Below are 16,176 nucleotides of genomic sequence, written 5' to 3'. Positions count from 1 at the left end.
ACTTTGGGAGGCCGAGGCAGGCAGGTCACCTGAGGTCACGAGTTTGAGACTAGCCTGGCCAACATGCTGAAACCCCGTCTCTACTAAAAATACAAAAATTAACCAGGTGTGGTGGCAGGTGCCTATAATCTCAGCTACTCAGGAAGCTGAGGCATGAGATTGAACTCAGGAGGCAAAGGTTGCCATGAGCTGAGATAGCACCACTGCACTCAAGTCTGGGTGACACAGCAAGACTTCATCTCAAAAAACAAAAACAAAAAAAAGATATTATCAGTTAATATATTGCTAACTTTTTACCATTATTGAAATAGATATAAACTTATAACCACCAACTCAAGTGTACAGGAAATATCCTAATTTGAACTCAGCCCTTCTTCATATTAGGCTGGTGAAAAATTCCTTCATAGTTACTAGATTGGTAGGGCAGAGACCTTCTTTTCTCAAGGCTTGAATGAGAATCCAGGCTTATGCGACACCTAGAAAACCGGCCTTCACATCTTTAGTCCATCGTTTTCTTCATTAGTCATATCTTGATTGTCTAACATACATATGGTCTTTTGGAGGCAGGCAGCTCTGATGATTTTACCAAGTTAGTGTTAGAAAATATTTGCTGATGCCAAAAGCCATGGTGCCAAAGGACTAGCTTCCCTGTGTGCACCATGCATGGGGCCACTATGTACAGTAGGCAGATTGTTCTTCATGAAAGGGCACTTGATTGAGAGAAAGTACGGAAGCTAAAATCCAGCCTGTATTTACTCCATTTACCAAGCTGAATTCTCTTAGGGCTACATTAACCTAGAAGTGTTGCCTTTTTTCTAATTTACATTGAGGCACTGTATGGGCATATAGTGACCCTCTCACCATTCCCCATCCTCTGGGTTCCTGCCTAACCTCTTCATCCCTTCTCCTTCTCCTTTCCCCCAGGCTAGGGGGCGGGGGCGGGGGAAGCTGACTGTAGTTTTTGAGAACTTGCTTCCCTACTCTTGGAAAACATTTATGCCTCTTCTTTGGCTTCTCTTTCTTTAAAAATACTAACATGTGACTCCTCCTTCACCTGGATACCTCACATACTCTCTGTTTGCTTAGAGATTCACACAAGACAGAAAAGAAAGATGCCCTCAAGAGACCTCTGCTCTGGACCCTGCAAATGTTCTTGAGAAAGGAAATGCCTGACTACTCTCTTAAAATTAAAGGTGAAGGGAGTCAGAGGTGAAAAAGTAGAGTAAAACACAAATACATATCTTGATAAATTTCAAGTGAAATGTTGAAAGCTTAAATTTTAGTGTTTAAATTTTTCATTTTGAAATGTTTACAATGTCTATTGTACAAAATTCACATAAAATGTTTCCTTAGGAAATCACAAAATCCATAGTAATTAAATGGAAATTGATGAGTCATTACTTTCTTCTCAGCATGATAGAAATTATGTAGCTGAATGACTTGAAAGTTTGAAATTGCTTTCTTCGTATCACTTATTAAAAAATTCTTCTTTGTTTTATGGGTGGTTTGGCTCCATTTAATTTCTACTTGAACTAATGAATTTATATTTAGGTTACGGTGTCAATATTAAAGTAACATAATAATTCATAATCAATTTGTATTTAAAAATGAATTGGGCCGGGAATAAAGATATTTTTGGGAGGATTGCTTGAAGCCAGGAGTTTGAGACTAGCCTGGGCAACATAGCCAGACCCTGTCACTGCAAAAAAATTAAAAAATTAGCCAGGCATGGTGGTGTATTCCTATAGTCCTAGCCACTTGGAAGGCTAAGGTGGAAAGATTGATTAAAGTTTGAGGTTACAGTGAGCTATGATTGTGCCACTACTGTACTCCAACCTGGGTGACAGAGTGGGACCCTGTCTCTTAACCAAAAAAAAAAAAAACCAAAAAACAACAACAAAAATCTTGTGGAGAATATTTGTTTTGAGCAAATAAATTTTTTGTCAATTTGTTGAGTAACCTGAATGAAATAACAGATGTGGAAGATATAGACAAATATACAAAATCATAATATTTTGGTGCTATATATTAGAAGAATTGAAAACTTCATTTTTGTAACAATTGCTATGAAATGTCATTTGTTCCATTCTGCTTCCTAGAATTGGTGTTGGTAAGAGTACTTTTTAGGTATATTTTTGCTATGCATTATGCATCTCTAATTTACAATAGAAATGATGAATCTCTCAAATTTTAAAACTCGGGGGAAAACTAGCACTTACAATTCATCTATTATAATTATTGTTTTGAATCTAGGAGAATTATAAAACAAGAGCATGGTAGGTATAACCAGCAAAAGGAGGACAGTATCTTCTAATCGTGATAGAGTGTCAATGGGAGTGGAAGTGTGCAGCAGGTATTACTGAAATGAGAATAATTAGTATTTAATTAAGCAAATGCTGCTTTTGATTGTCAATGAACAAGAAAAGCATGTTCCTCCCTCTTTATTGTAAAACAAGGCCTAGGAATAGTAACATTCATCTTCAAAAGCACAGGTATTATGAAGTGAAAATTACGTATTTTGGTAAAATTTGTCAAAGCTGGAAATTAACTGAACACACACTTCTGCAAATTAATACTAGAAAATTATATAGTGTTTTATTGGGATAAATTACAACATTACAAAAATTCTTTTTCAGTTAATTTTATTTATATAACAATTGCTATATAGAGATAAATATATATATGAAAGAGACATGTATTCAGGATAGCCAGTTGTTTTCTCATCGTGAAAATGCTAAAAGTTTAGAGTTTCTTTTCCTTTTTTAAAAATCCCTTTGCATGTAAGTTAAAAACTTAATTTAAAATGTTTGGCACTGCATATACTATGTAAGTAGAACCCAGGCTTATTTGATGACTAAGGGCACAAGCTTTATAGTTAAACAAGTCCTGGTCCAACTTCCATATTTATAATATCTCAACTGATAACCTTGCACAAAGTACGTTTTTGAGCCTTAGTTCATTTTTTAAGTAGAAATGATACTTTACTTTGTAAAGTGGTTGTGAGATTAAATGTAATAAGGTTTATTAAGAGTTTATTTATGCTATGAGAGTATGACTCATACCATGCAATAAGTGTTAGCTCAAACAAATTGGATATGGCTTTTTGCTTCATAAAATAGCACACATCTGCCTTTTCCCCTTTTGTCAATTAGAATTATATGCCTTGTTTTCGAAGATGAGACTCTTAAAATTTTTGTGTGATTATAGTCTAATTTTATTTATAGCTAAGCTTTAAACATGGTCTTTTTTAAAAAAAATTGTTCAGTTTAAATGCTTTTTAAGTCGAATGGTCAGGTGGTTGTCAGCCATTTGGAAGGAGAACAAGCTCATTTCTACCCTGCCTAGTTAATTATTGTGATTGTAAACAAAGGATGTACAATTCAAAGTCAGGCAGCATTTCACATGGATGATGGAGGTGATAATAGCTTAATTCCTGCTGGATTTTTTTTCCTCTGCTCTGGCAAGTTCATACTGACCTTGTCCAAAATCTGATGACCTCCCTATTTTACTCAACTGTTTGGAAAGCCGGGCCTGCCATAGCTGGCCCTGAGGGGGTATCTGAAAGACCACTGAACCACTGACCCATGTCAAGACTGGATTTCAAGTCTGATCTACAGAGCCTCTGAAATAGTTCTATATGGGGTTTATTACACACAAAAGGCTAAACAGCTGCATTTTTCTGCTTATTAAATGTCATTATTAAAGTTACATATTGAATTTACTCAGTTTCTCATGCAAGTCATTTTCTAGACTAATTTTAAATTTTCATCTTTTATCAGAGTTAGTATCTTTAAACTTGACTGTTTTGAAATGTGAGGAAAATGTACTGACAAACCATGGCTAAACTGGAATAAATTGTCTTCCCGGTTGATGAAGAGACCAAGGCAGTGGCATTTTAATGCTTATTAAGATTTTGGGTTTTTCTGGCAAAAATTCCATATACCTCATAAAAAATCTAGTTAGGTTGTCATTGTTACAGCATGGTAATTTATGTTTATAGCTTGTCAAACCTCAGTTATTGCTAAGATGTTTGTATTTAAGAGTTTTGAGGTTTTGAGACCTGTCACGAAGGAAAGCCTGTGAAAGGTATTTGTACCAGTAAGATGTAATTTAAATTGGGTTGGATAGGATCTATCTACCTTATGAGAAACTGTGACAGGGCTATGATACGCAAAGAAAAAAAATTCCCTGTGTTTATTTTGTTCTTCTGAACAATAGAAAATGATCAGGTCCTTTTTTTGAATATCTAGTCAGTATCCTACAGTTTATAATATCACATTGTCTTTTATTTTTATATAGGAGTTGATCCCTGAATTTTATTATCTCCCTGAGATGTTTGTCAACTTCAATAATTATAATCTTGGAGTGATGGATGATGGGACAGTAGTGTCTGATGTTGAACTTCCTCCTTGGGCCAAAACCTCAGAAGAATTTGTTCACATAAACAGATTGGTAAGATAGTAATCATCTACTCTGTCATGAGCTTTTGCTCAAAACATCTTTCATGTGTTGGTGTATAATCATTAACCCTTGCTCTTCTGGACAAAGCTGTAGGTGACAGGACTAACTGAAAGTGACATAATAGCTCAAGAATCCTTATGTGTATTTTATGAAATGTTATTGAATTGATATATAAAATAATAGTTTCTTTTATGCAGAATTTAAGTTACATTCATATATACATGATAATTCAAAATAAGCGAAAGTTAAAAGTGAAATTGGAATTATAAATTTTTCCAAATTTGAGCTTCTTCTTCCAGGAAAGGAACATAATTTTGTGTTTCAGGTTAGAAGGCCATTGCACATTTTCATAATAAAAACAAGATTTTCAAATTATGTCCTGTATCTGTCGTTTGAAGGAAATCTTCATGTAATATTGAGAATGTGAAAACATTAAAACTTAAAAGCATGTTAAATTTGTACTTACAAACAACTCTTTAGTGGACTCTTTAGTGTTCTTCATATCTGGGTTCAGTATTGTTTTTGAGACATAAATATGACTTTTTCTTTTTGCCTTTTAAGTTTCACAGAAGTTTGGAATCAGGGAGCTTTATTCTTAGTATTTAAAAATAGAATCTTGGCCCCGTGCGGTGGCTCACACCTGTAATCCCAGCACTTTGGGAGGCTGAGGCGGGTGGATTACCTGAGGTCAGGAGTTTGAGACCAGCCTGCCCAACATGGTGAAACCCTGTCTCTATTAAAAATACAAAAATTAGCCGGGCATGGTGGTGGGTGCCTGTAATCCCAGCTACTTGGGAGGCTGAGGCAGGAGAATTGCTTGAACCTGGGAGGCAGAGGTTGCAGTGAGCCGAGATCACTCCATTGTACTCCAGCCTGGGCAACACAGTGAAACTCCGTCTCGAAAAAATAAATAAATAAATAAATTTAAAAAATAAAAGTAGAATGTTTACCGTACTCTACATTAAAAGTGAAATCTCAGTTGCGTTGTGTTTTTACTTCACACATAAAAAAGGAAAATTGGCCGGGTGCTGTGGCTCAAGCCTGTAATCCTTGCACTTTGGGAGGCCGAGACGGGCGGATCACGAGGTCAGGGGATCGAGATCATCCTGGCTAACACGGTGAAACCCCGTCTCTACTAAAAAATACAAAAAACTAGCCGGGCGAGGTGGCGGGCGCCTGTAGTCCCAGCTACTCGGGAGGCTGAGGCAGGAGAATGGCGCAAAACCCGGGAGGCGGAGCTTGCAGTGAGCTGAGATCCGGCCACTGCACTCCAGCCTGGGCGACAGAGCGAGACTCCATCTCAAAAAAAAAAAAAAAAAAAGGAAAATTATTGCATTTTTTTCATGTGACGTTCCTTTCTTTTCATACCAACAATTAATCCTATCTTCCAGATCCTATTACAATCTCATTATTATTGAAATTTTGCATTCTATATATACTGGAAATGATGCAGGGAAGTGGAAAGAATATGTAAGCTTTGGAATCTGACCAGATTTCCCAATCCTTTATCAATCACATTGCTGATTGTGGGATCTTAGCAGTTTAACCTTTCCGAGCCTTGGTTTCTTCATTTGTAATTTTGAAATTATGAGTAAACAATTGTAATTATGTATGTAAAATGCCTAGAATATTCTCTGGCTTATAGTAGGCACTCAGAAAATAGTAAACAATATTATTGTGTCACAGTCTTATGGAACATGTTGCATTTTACTTTTACCCCAAGAATTTTTAAGGATTCTCACAAAGTTTCTGTGATTAAAGTGAGAGATGAAGACTAAGCTTGCTCTGAAAGATACTGAAGGAAATGTCAAACCTTTAAATGCGGCAGGTGTCTAGGGTCATATGTGTTTTTTTTTCTCCAGGGACACACAGAAGTGAATAGAAGGTACATTCGCACTACAGCTTTTTTCTTTCAGTGATTTTTCTTTTAAAACAGATTCATTGAGGTACAATCTATATATCATAAAATTCAACCTTTAAAGTATGCAATTCAAGGAGTTTAGTAAATGTCTATAGTTGTGTAATTGCCACTACAATCCAGCTTTGGAACACTCACATGGGTACAAAAAGTTTCCTTGGGCCTCTTTATAGTCAGCCTCTGCTTCCACTGCTGGCTCCAGGCAATCACTGATTCTGCCTTTATAGTTTTGCTTTTCTAGAAATTTAATATTAATGGAGTCATACAATATGTAGTCTTTTTATGCCTGTCTTCTTTCAGATAGTTTTTTGAGATTCATGCATGTATCAGTAGTTAATTTATTTGTGTTGATGCATAGTATTCCATTTTATAGATGTATCACATTTTACAATCTCTTTGCTAGTTAATGAATTTTTTTTTCCAGTTTGGGCTGTTATAAATATTTGCATGTAAGTCTTAGTGTAGACATCTGTTTTCATTTCTCTTGGGTTGATTTCTAGGAATTCCTGGATCATGTAATAAAAATGTTTACCGTTTTGTATTCCCACAATGTATGAAGTTTCAGTTTTTCCATATCATTACCAAGACTTGGTATTGTCAGTCTTATTTATTTTAGCCGTTCTAGTAGGTAGGTCATTGTTATTTTAATTCACATTACCCTAATGATGAAAATGTTAACCATCTTTTCACAGACTTATTTGCTACTTATATATGTTCTTTGGCAAAGTATCTATTGAAATATTTTGCCTGTTTTAAAATTGGGTTGTCTTTTTACTATTGAGTTGTAAGAGATCTTTGTATATTTTCCATAAAAGTCATTTATCCAACATATATTTTGAAAATATTTTTAACTAGCCTTTTAAAATTTTTTAGTGGTGTCTTTTGAATCACCATTTTAAAACTGTTTTAACTAAATATTAGATATGAAATATACAATATATAAAAGGTACAAAATAGCTTCATTATTGGTGAATATACTTTTAAGAAAAAAATCATGTTCTGATCTTTTTTTTATTGACACACTTTTTCTCAAATATGACTTGAAATTTTAAGTCTCAAGGCAACCAGTTTTCTGTTAACCATTACCATAGTTAGTATTATTAATAATATAAAGTTTGTTAGTATGTTTACTTCACTTTAAAGGAGCTCTAAAAGGCAGAAAGATTTGAATAAGTTATATATTAAGTTTTTCACCAATATTTTGACAATTAAAAAATTTAATTATAGAAGTTAAGGCAAGCCACTCTCCTGACAGTACCTCCCATCTCTACCCTTCTACTGCCTTCACCTCAGAAGAGCCAGGCCTATTTGGGACAGGTTTACAAGGGCACTAAAGAAAAGAAGATTTGTGGTTTACCAAATTGCTTTACAACTTTACAACTAGATTTTGGATTTTGGCTACCCGTGCTCTAAACTTGAGCATGACTGTAAAGTTATATACCAAATAACGTTTTGCAGTATTAACTGTGCATTTGTTATAACATTATTATTAAGTTTACTTAATATTTTTCCCAGTGATTCCTGCTGCTTGAGTTTTATAGATGTCTTCATTGTTTAGACTCTGAATTAGCTTACATTCCTAAACAGAACTGTATATAAATTCACTGCAATTCAAATGCAAACATAGTGTAGAGTTGAGTATATATCTGGTCATTTTAATTCATAATTAGGAAAGATACTTGATTTGACATATATGTGCCTTTATGAAATAATTTAATACCTCATTCATTCATTCAAAAATATTTATTTTATACCTCTGATGAACAAAGTTTCCTTACAGTATAGTCTATATTGATTCATTTTGTAATTTTAACTTTCTACAAGTGACTAAATTGTTAGTATGGTATCTTATGTATTGGTTAGCATATTGTCACAGAAGGGTTTCATCCCCCTCCTCTTTTTGGTTTACCACTTCAAGTCCACAGATTTTATGCAATGATTGCAGCTCATGAAATGCATACTACTTTGATCTGTGACCTTTTTGTGGTGCTAATCGGGTTCCTGATATCATTATACCTTACTCATTAATCATATTTCCTGCAGCCCGTCAGGCAGCCAGACAGCACAATCCCTGTTTTCAGCCCTCTGTTGGCAGGTTTCTGCTTTTCCAGATTATTACAGACGATACTTCGGCTTCTCATAGCCAGAGCCACATCAAGCTGTGTGTTACAATTAAAGTCAGATGGTCCTCAGGTTGAACAGGGATATAGTGTTGCAGCTGTCCCTCTTACAAGCCAGCACCAAGAACAGATGATCTATAGGACAGTGAATAATAACAGATTGTACAATACTCGGTTGGTAGCAGGGGATCAGAGAATTAATTAACTGACATACTCATGTTAAGATACCCAGCATGTCTTTTTTAAGTATTTGGTTGTTAATTCAAGAGGATAGGATATTTTTAGGAGCATGATTTTGGTAGTGAACCAGTAATGCTACATTCTCTGTTTGTATTAGAGGACTGTAACTACTGTCTTACCCAATGACTTTTATCCTCAGAGTTGTCTGTAAGTAATGAAGATCTAAATGTAGGATTGGAACATTGGCTAAGTGGATGGGCTTGTGAACACAAGATACTATCCTACATACTTTAAAAGGAAAATTCACCTTAATTTCATTAGTTTTTCAAAGAAGTAAATTATATTTTGTTCTGAGCAGTTGGAATCAGGGTAAAACCATAGCAGTCTTAATTATATCCCTGAGATTGGTCCCTGTTATCTACTATTACCTGAACTAGGAAAATAATTTATTTCATAGACTGCATCAGAAATATAAATGAGAAACAGGCTTTCATACTTTCAAATAATAGAAAAATTTATGAGTTCAGAATGCCCATCATCTGTCTCTTATGATATAATGTCAATGTTTGGACCTGTGTATTATACTGCCTCTTATAACCTTCAAGTTTCATGTTGAATAAGAGACAACGAAAACCATACTCTGGGCAAAGTTACTAAAAATTGGCCTTTAAAGGTAGAAAATTTTGTTTTAGCCAAAAGATACATAATATACATAACTGATTCAAATTATAATAGTTAATTCATTTAACATGTATTTATTGAGTGCTTGCTTATGGACCAGCACTATTACATTCAATGAGTAAGAGACAATATCCCTATTCTTTTGGAGAGTACCTTCTCTTTGATAACTTGTTGAAATAGAAGACTTCTCAAGGCCTGGAGGTGGTATGAATCTAGCAAAGGAAGTGTTCTCTTGTTGAATCGTCCTAAGGTTACCAGTTAAAATCCCATTTACTTTTGTGTATGTTCTATAGCTTTTGTCTCCCCTGCTATTTCATAATGGTGAGACAAATAGTACTCGCTTAACAAGGTAAAGAAAAATACAATGAGTATATTATCTGCTTTCCATTATCATCAGAGAATATGTGGACAAATTAAAAGAGATATTGTCCTTTCATAGTATTGCCTGACAGGAAAAAACAAGGTTGATGAAGAAATAAAATCGAAACTGGTTTCTATCATTGCTAAAATTTAAATCTATTCAACATAAACCTTTATAGATCTTATACCTCTGAATGAATCAGGTCAATCTTGTATAACTTTTTTCTCTGAATGGAAAATTTACACTTCTCAAGTGATGACAGCATAGCGACAGAATCTCATGCCCCCCACTGAATAAGAGTGGGGAAATGACATTTAAAAACTTTTCTTAAGACCACTGACCAGACAACATTTAAAAAAAAAATTCAGAATTGAAATGACAGAAGCTAACGTGATTTTTTCCATTTTTGTTTGTTTGTTTGTTTCCTTTTCATTTCCCATATTGATAATGATGTGGCCAAGAATGTAAACAGCCATGGTGGCTGCAGTTGGGAATAATTATTCTTAGCTGAGGGTATCTCCCTCTCATGTCTTCATCCCCTTTACTCCCAGTGCAGTGGTTGGATTTAAATCCCCTGGGAATGTAGGGAGATAGGTATGAGGAGTCTAAAATTACTATTATTTGGTTTGCTTTTAGCCATGATGGGTAATTTACTGTGAAATTTTTAGTTAAAAAAGGACACCTAAATGAAAGGAAAAAAAAAATTTACCACATTGATTGTTAATTCTCCCCAAATTTATTTATAAAGTCAGTATAAAAATATAAAATCCGCAAGACTCCATCTCAAAAAAAAAAAAAAAAAAAATATATATATATATATATATATAAAATCCAATCAATAGGTTTACTTTGTTTTGGTGGAAGATGATAAACTGATTTTAAAGAGCAAAGGACCATTATGGCCAAAATCCTCTCGGAGAACAAGAGCAGATTTCAGAGGGACTTGCTTTACCAGATATCAAAAATTATTATAAAGCTATAGTAATTAAGGAAGGAGAAGTAGTATAAGAAAAGTGAACAGAGAACCCAGAAATAGACCAGGATATATAAAGAAACCTCATCCATTATAGAGCTGGTATTGCAGATCTGTAGGGAAAGGAAGGACTTTTCTTTTTTTTTATTATTATTATTATACTTTAAGTTCTAGGGTACATATGCACAACGTGCAGGTTTGTTACATATGTATACATGTGCCATGTTGGTGTGCTGCACCCATTAACTCGTCATTTACATTAGGTATATCTCCTAATGCTACCCTCCCCCCTCCCAGGAAGGACTTTTCAATTTAGGATTCTGAGATAAATAGTTATTTTATTAGTTTCCTAGGGATTCCATAACAAAGTACTGTAATCTGGGTGGAAACAACAGAAATCTATTGTCTCACAGGTTCGGAGGCCAGAGGTCTGAAATCAAGGTTTAGCAGGGTTGGTTTCTCCTAAATGCTGTAAGGGAAGGACCTGTTCTAGCCCTCTGATTGGCTTATATATGGCTGTCTTCTCCTTGTGTCTCTTCACATCATCCTCCCTCTATGAATGTCTGTCTGTCCAAATTTTCCCTTTTAATAAGAGTACCATTCATATTAGATTAAGGACTCATCCTACTCCAGTATGACCTATCCTAAATAAAAACTTCTGTAATGACCCAATTTTCAAATAAGGCCACCTTCTGAGGTGCTGTTAGGTTGATACTTGAACATAAAAATTTGGGGGGAGTAGCCACAATTCAACCTATAGCAGATATATGGGGGAAAAATTTAATTAGAACCTCATTTTATTGCACAAACAAAATGAAAGTATATTAAAGCTTTATATATAAAGGTTAAACTATAAACTTTAACAGGATAATACAGGAGAATTTCTATGTGATGTTGGAATAGGGAAAGATTTTCAAACAAGAAACAAAAAAGTGAAATATGATATATTACATAAATTGATGGCTGGTTGTTAAACCAACCTTGCGTTCACGAATATATTACACTTAGAAGTTTTAAGTTCTTTTGATATGTCCTGGATTTTTGTTTTGTTAGTATTTTCTTGAGGAATTACTACTTCTGAGGATTTTTGAATCTATATTTATGAGGAATATTAGTTTGTAGTTTTCTTGTGATATCCTCATCTGACTTTATTGTCAGGGTAATACTAGTCTCATAGAATGAGACATGGCAGTGTTCCTTCTTCCTCTATATTTTTGAAAGACTGTAAAGGCTACGTATTATTTCTTCATTAAATGTTTGCTGGAATTCACCACTGACGCTATTTAGGCATGGCCTTTTCTTTGTGAGAAGATTTTAAATGACCAAATCAGTTTTTTTACTTTTTACAGGTCTATCGAGATTTTTAAATTTTTTCTTGAATCTATGTCAGTAATTTCTTTCCTTCTTGGAATTTGTCCATTTAATCTAAGTTGTCTAATTTTATTTTTATAAAGTTGTTCATAGTATGACTTATCATTTGAATTTCTCTAAGGTTAGTAATGATGTTACCTCACTTATACTGATTTTTGGTAATTGGTATTATCTTTTTTTCTGGTTCAGTCTTGCTAAAAAGGTTTGTCAATTTTGTTGTCTTTTCAAAGAGCCAACTTTTTGTTTCACTGGTTTCCTCGATGGTGTTTCTTTCATTGAGTTTTCACTCTAATATTTATTCTTTCCTTTTGCTTGATTTGGATTTAGTTTACTCTAACTAGATTATTAAATTGGAAAACTAGTTCTTTTATTTGAGTTATTCTCTTCCAATATCAGCTTTTCCAATTACAATTTTCTCTTTATGTGTGGTTTTTGTTGTGTCTCATAAATTTTGATATTTTGTTTCCTTGTTTTCATTCAGCTTATGCAATTTTCTAATATTCATGTGGTTTCTTTCTTGGCTTATGGATTGTTTGGAAGTGCATTGCTTGGTTTCCAAATATTTTCCAAAATTCCCTTCTATATTTTCCAAATCTGTATTTTCCAAATTTTCTCCTGTATTTTCTATTTTTGATTTCATTGTGATTGGAGAGCATACTGTGTATGATTTCAGTTGCTTAAAATGTACTGAGGCTTGTTTTCAACCTAGCATGGGAGAATTCTTCACGTTCTCTTTAGAAGAATGGGTATTCTGCTATTGTTGAGTGTTCTGTGGATGTCAGTTAATTAACTTGGTTTTTTGTGTTTAACTATTCTATATCTCTGCTGACTTTCTGTTTAGTTGTTTTTTTGTTTGTTTGTTTTGTTTTTGTTTGTTTGTTTTTGTTTTGCTAGTGGGATATTGAAGTCTCCAAATGCTGTTTTCAATTCTATCAGTTTTTGCTTCATGTATATTTTGGCTGTGTTGTTAAATGCATATGTTAGTTTCCTATAGCTGCTGTGGCAAATTACTGTAAACACTTGGTGGCTTAAGCAGCAGAAATTTATTCTTTCACAATTCTAGAGTCCAGAAATCTGAAATCAGTATCACATTTCCTCCAGAGGATGTCTGCCTGTGTCTTCACATTACCTTCTTTCCTGTCTATAGCCAAATTTCTCCCTATCTCCATTTTCTAAAGCTACATGTGATTGCATTTAGGGTCCTCCCTCATAATCAGGATAATCTTCCCATCTCAAAATCCTCAATTTAGGCCAAGTGCCGTGGCTCATGCCTGTAATCCCAGCACTTTGGGAGGCCAAGGCAGGTGGATCACCTGAGGTCAGGAGGTCAAGAGCAGCCCGGCCAACATGGCAAAACCCCATCTCTACTAAAAATACAAAATATTAGCTAGGCATGCAGGCGTGTGCCTATAGTTCCAGCTACTCGGGAGGCTGAGGCAGGAGGATTGCTTGAACCTGGGAGGTGGAGGTTGCAGTTATCTGCAATTATGCCACTGCACTGCAGCCTGGGCAACAGAGTGAGACTCTGTCTCAAAAAAAAAAAAAAAAATTCTCAATTTAATGACATTGCAAAGAACCTTTTCCCATATAATGTAGCATTTTAGAGATTCCAGGAAGTAGGACCTGATATCTTCCTGGGGGGTGAGAGGTACATTTTTCAGCCTATCACAGTGCATATATGTTTATAATTGTTATGTCTTGCTGATAAATTAACCAACTTTTTAGTCATAAATTGTCTCTGTTTTTAGTAATTTTTGAGTCTGTTTTGCCTGATACTGTTAAAGCCACTTTAGTTCTCTTATGGTAACTGTTGGCATGGTATACGTTTTTCCATGATTTTATTTTCAACCTATGTTTTTGGATTTTGGACACTTTCAAAATGTCTTTTGTAGATAGCATATAGTTGGATGATGTTACATTTCTAGACTGACAATCTCTGCCATTTGAAGTGTTTATTCACATTTAATGTTATTATTGATAGCATAATAATAGCATAATCCAGAAAGCATCCAATAGCATAATCCGGAAATAGATCAGCACATGTAAAGAAACCTCATCTATTGTAGAGTTCTATAATAGTTGGATTCATGTCTACCATATCGTTCATTATTTTCTTTAGTCTTGGGTCTTTTTTTGTTTTTCTGTTCCTCCTTTGTCATCTTTTTTATATTAAATATTATTTCTAGTCTACTATTTTCATTGAATGTTTTTACTATGTATTTGTTTTAGTTATTTTCTTAGTCATATTTATAGAAACTACAATATAAATTTTATTTTTTGAGACAGAATCTCACTCTGTCACCCAGGCTAGAGTGTAGTGGTACAATCATGGCTCACTGCAGCCTCAACCTCCTGGGCTCAAGTGATCCTCTCACCACAGCCTCCTGAGTAGCTGGGAATACAAGTGTGTGCCACTACACCCAGCTAAGTTTTTTAATTTTTATAGAGATGAAGTCTCACTATGTTGCCCAAGCTGGTCTTGAACTCCTGACCTCAAGCAATCCTCCAGTCTTGGCTTCTGAAAGTGCTGGGATCATAGGCATGAGCCACTGTGCCCAGTCTGCATTTTAAATTATCACAATTTACTTCAGCTTAATACCAACTTAATTCCAGTAAAATATAGCAGCTTTGCTCCAACTCAACTCCATTCCTTACCCCTAATTTGTGCTATTATTAATATATATATTACATTTATATATAAGCCTACTATGTAGTGTTATAAATGTTGTATTATATGATCTTTTATCTCCTAAAGAAGTTAAGAGGAGAAAAAATACCTATTATTTACTACTTTACTTTAATAGAAACATTTCAAAATGACATCAGAAGAGTGCATCAGGTACTCAGCATCATCTAGGAATGGAATTAAAAATCTTCATACATTAAAAGTTCTATAGAATTGAGGTTTACACTTTCACATACCAGTGGTTTTCACCATTTCCCTAGAAAAAAAAATCTTTTTATGAAATGGATTACACATTTCTTTGCCTCTTAAATGGAGAATTCTTTCTGAACTTAAATAGCCTTTTCTGGAATACTAACAGTTGAATATTCCAAACATTTTCCATGATGCCTTGAAGTTACTGAGATGCATAGAGCTTTTTGTTCCTCACTTAAAACAATGCACATTCCTTTGCTTTCTTTTAGCTTTTCTGTCAGCATTCAAAATTCTCTTCTCTTCTATATCAGATGTCACTTCAGTGTCAGGGTTTCCATCTTGTTGTGATTGATTATGTTTTTTAATGCATATATGGCTGGTTTAAAAGCTTGAGGAATGACCCAATGCCTCCCGCCGTTAAAGTTCATGAGCTTCATGCTTGTTTTCGTCTTGGACTTCAGTTGCTTTGAGTTTCTCTGTGTTCTAGATTTTCTGAACACCTGAATTCTATACTTTGGATAAATGAGAATAAATTGCATTTTGTTTAGTGACATGTTATTGTGCTAGATACAAACCAAATAAAATAAAATGATATTATTTATAATATATGCTACATCCATGGTAGAAAAATATTTAAATTCTCTGTTTATTCTGGGGTAAGTAACTTCTATGATTTTCTACCACATCATTAGTATTTCATTAAAGAATATTAATGATTTTTAAATTTTTGAAAGAATAGTAGAAAATTCCTCCCCTTGGGTATCTCATCTATATAATTGAAAAAGATTGTCTAATAATGGTTACTCTTCCCTATAGACTTCAGCCTTAGTGATACAGCTGAATGTGTGGAGCGAAATGCCAGACTTCTCCCTCTTCCTGATATGGGAACCTGTAATAGTTAGGCTTCTAGCTTGAGTTACTCCACATGCTTTTCTTACTCACCATAGTGTCTGCCACATGCTCTTCTCATCATTGCAGTATGAGCCTACCCTACCCTTTTTTAGCCAAATGATACCCTAAAGCGTGCAACGTTACCCTTGTTATCACTATGCCCTCAAAAAGCAAAATAATCTAAAAACCTACAAACACTCTTCTCAGAACTCTTATCTTCTTTGAAACATTTCAGAAACACCCCTGTATATTCTTTCTCAATTATTACTTGAGATGGTATTGTGCTGATCTAATTCATTTTAGAGCAGTTTTTCAATTATTTCTCTTTATTGATTATTTATT

At 34.4% G+C, this 16,176-nt stretch overlaps 1 protein-coding gene across 5 annotated transcripts in view; it reads left to right on the top strand.

The window, feature by feature from the left end:
* The window catches only part of LRBA (LPS responsive beige-like anchor protein), a 787,299-nt gene that overhangs the window by 629,621 nt on the left and 141,502 nt on the right, over positions 1 to 16,176 (top strand). For all 5 annotated transcript variants that reach the window (XM_033215458.1, XM_033215456.1, XM_033215457.1 and 2 more), the window contains one exon: positions 4,300 to 4,452. In XM_033215458.1, coding sequence (XP_033071349.1) covers positions 4,300 to 4,452 — 153 coding nt within the window. The remainder of the gene's footprint in view (positions 1 to 4,299; positions 4,453 to 16,176) is intronic.

This window comes from Trachypithecus francoisi, unplaced genomic scaffold (assembly GCF_009764315.1).
Source record: "Trachypithecus francoisi isolate TF-2019V2 unplaced genomic scaffold, Tfra_2.0 Lachesis_group1, whole genome shotgun sequence".
NCBI lineage: Eukaryota > Metazoa > Chordata > Mammalia > Primates > Cercopithecidae > Trachypithecus > Trachypithecus francoisi.
Note: the sequence above shows the minus strand (reverse complement) of the source record. Positions and strands in the feature narration are given on the sequence as shown.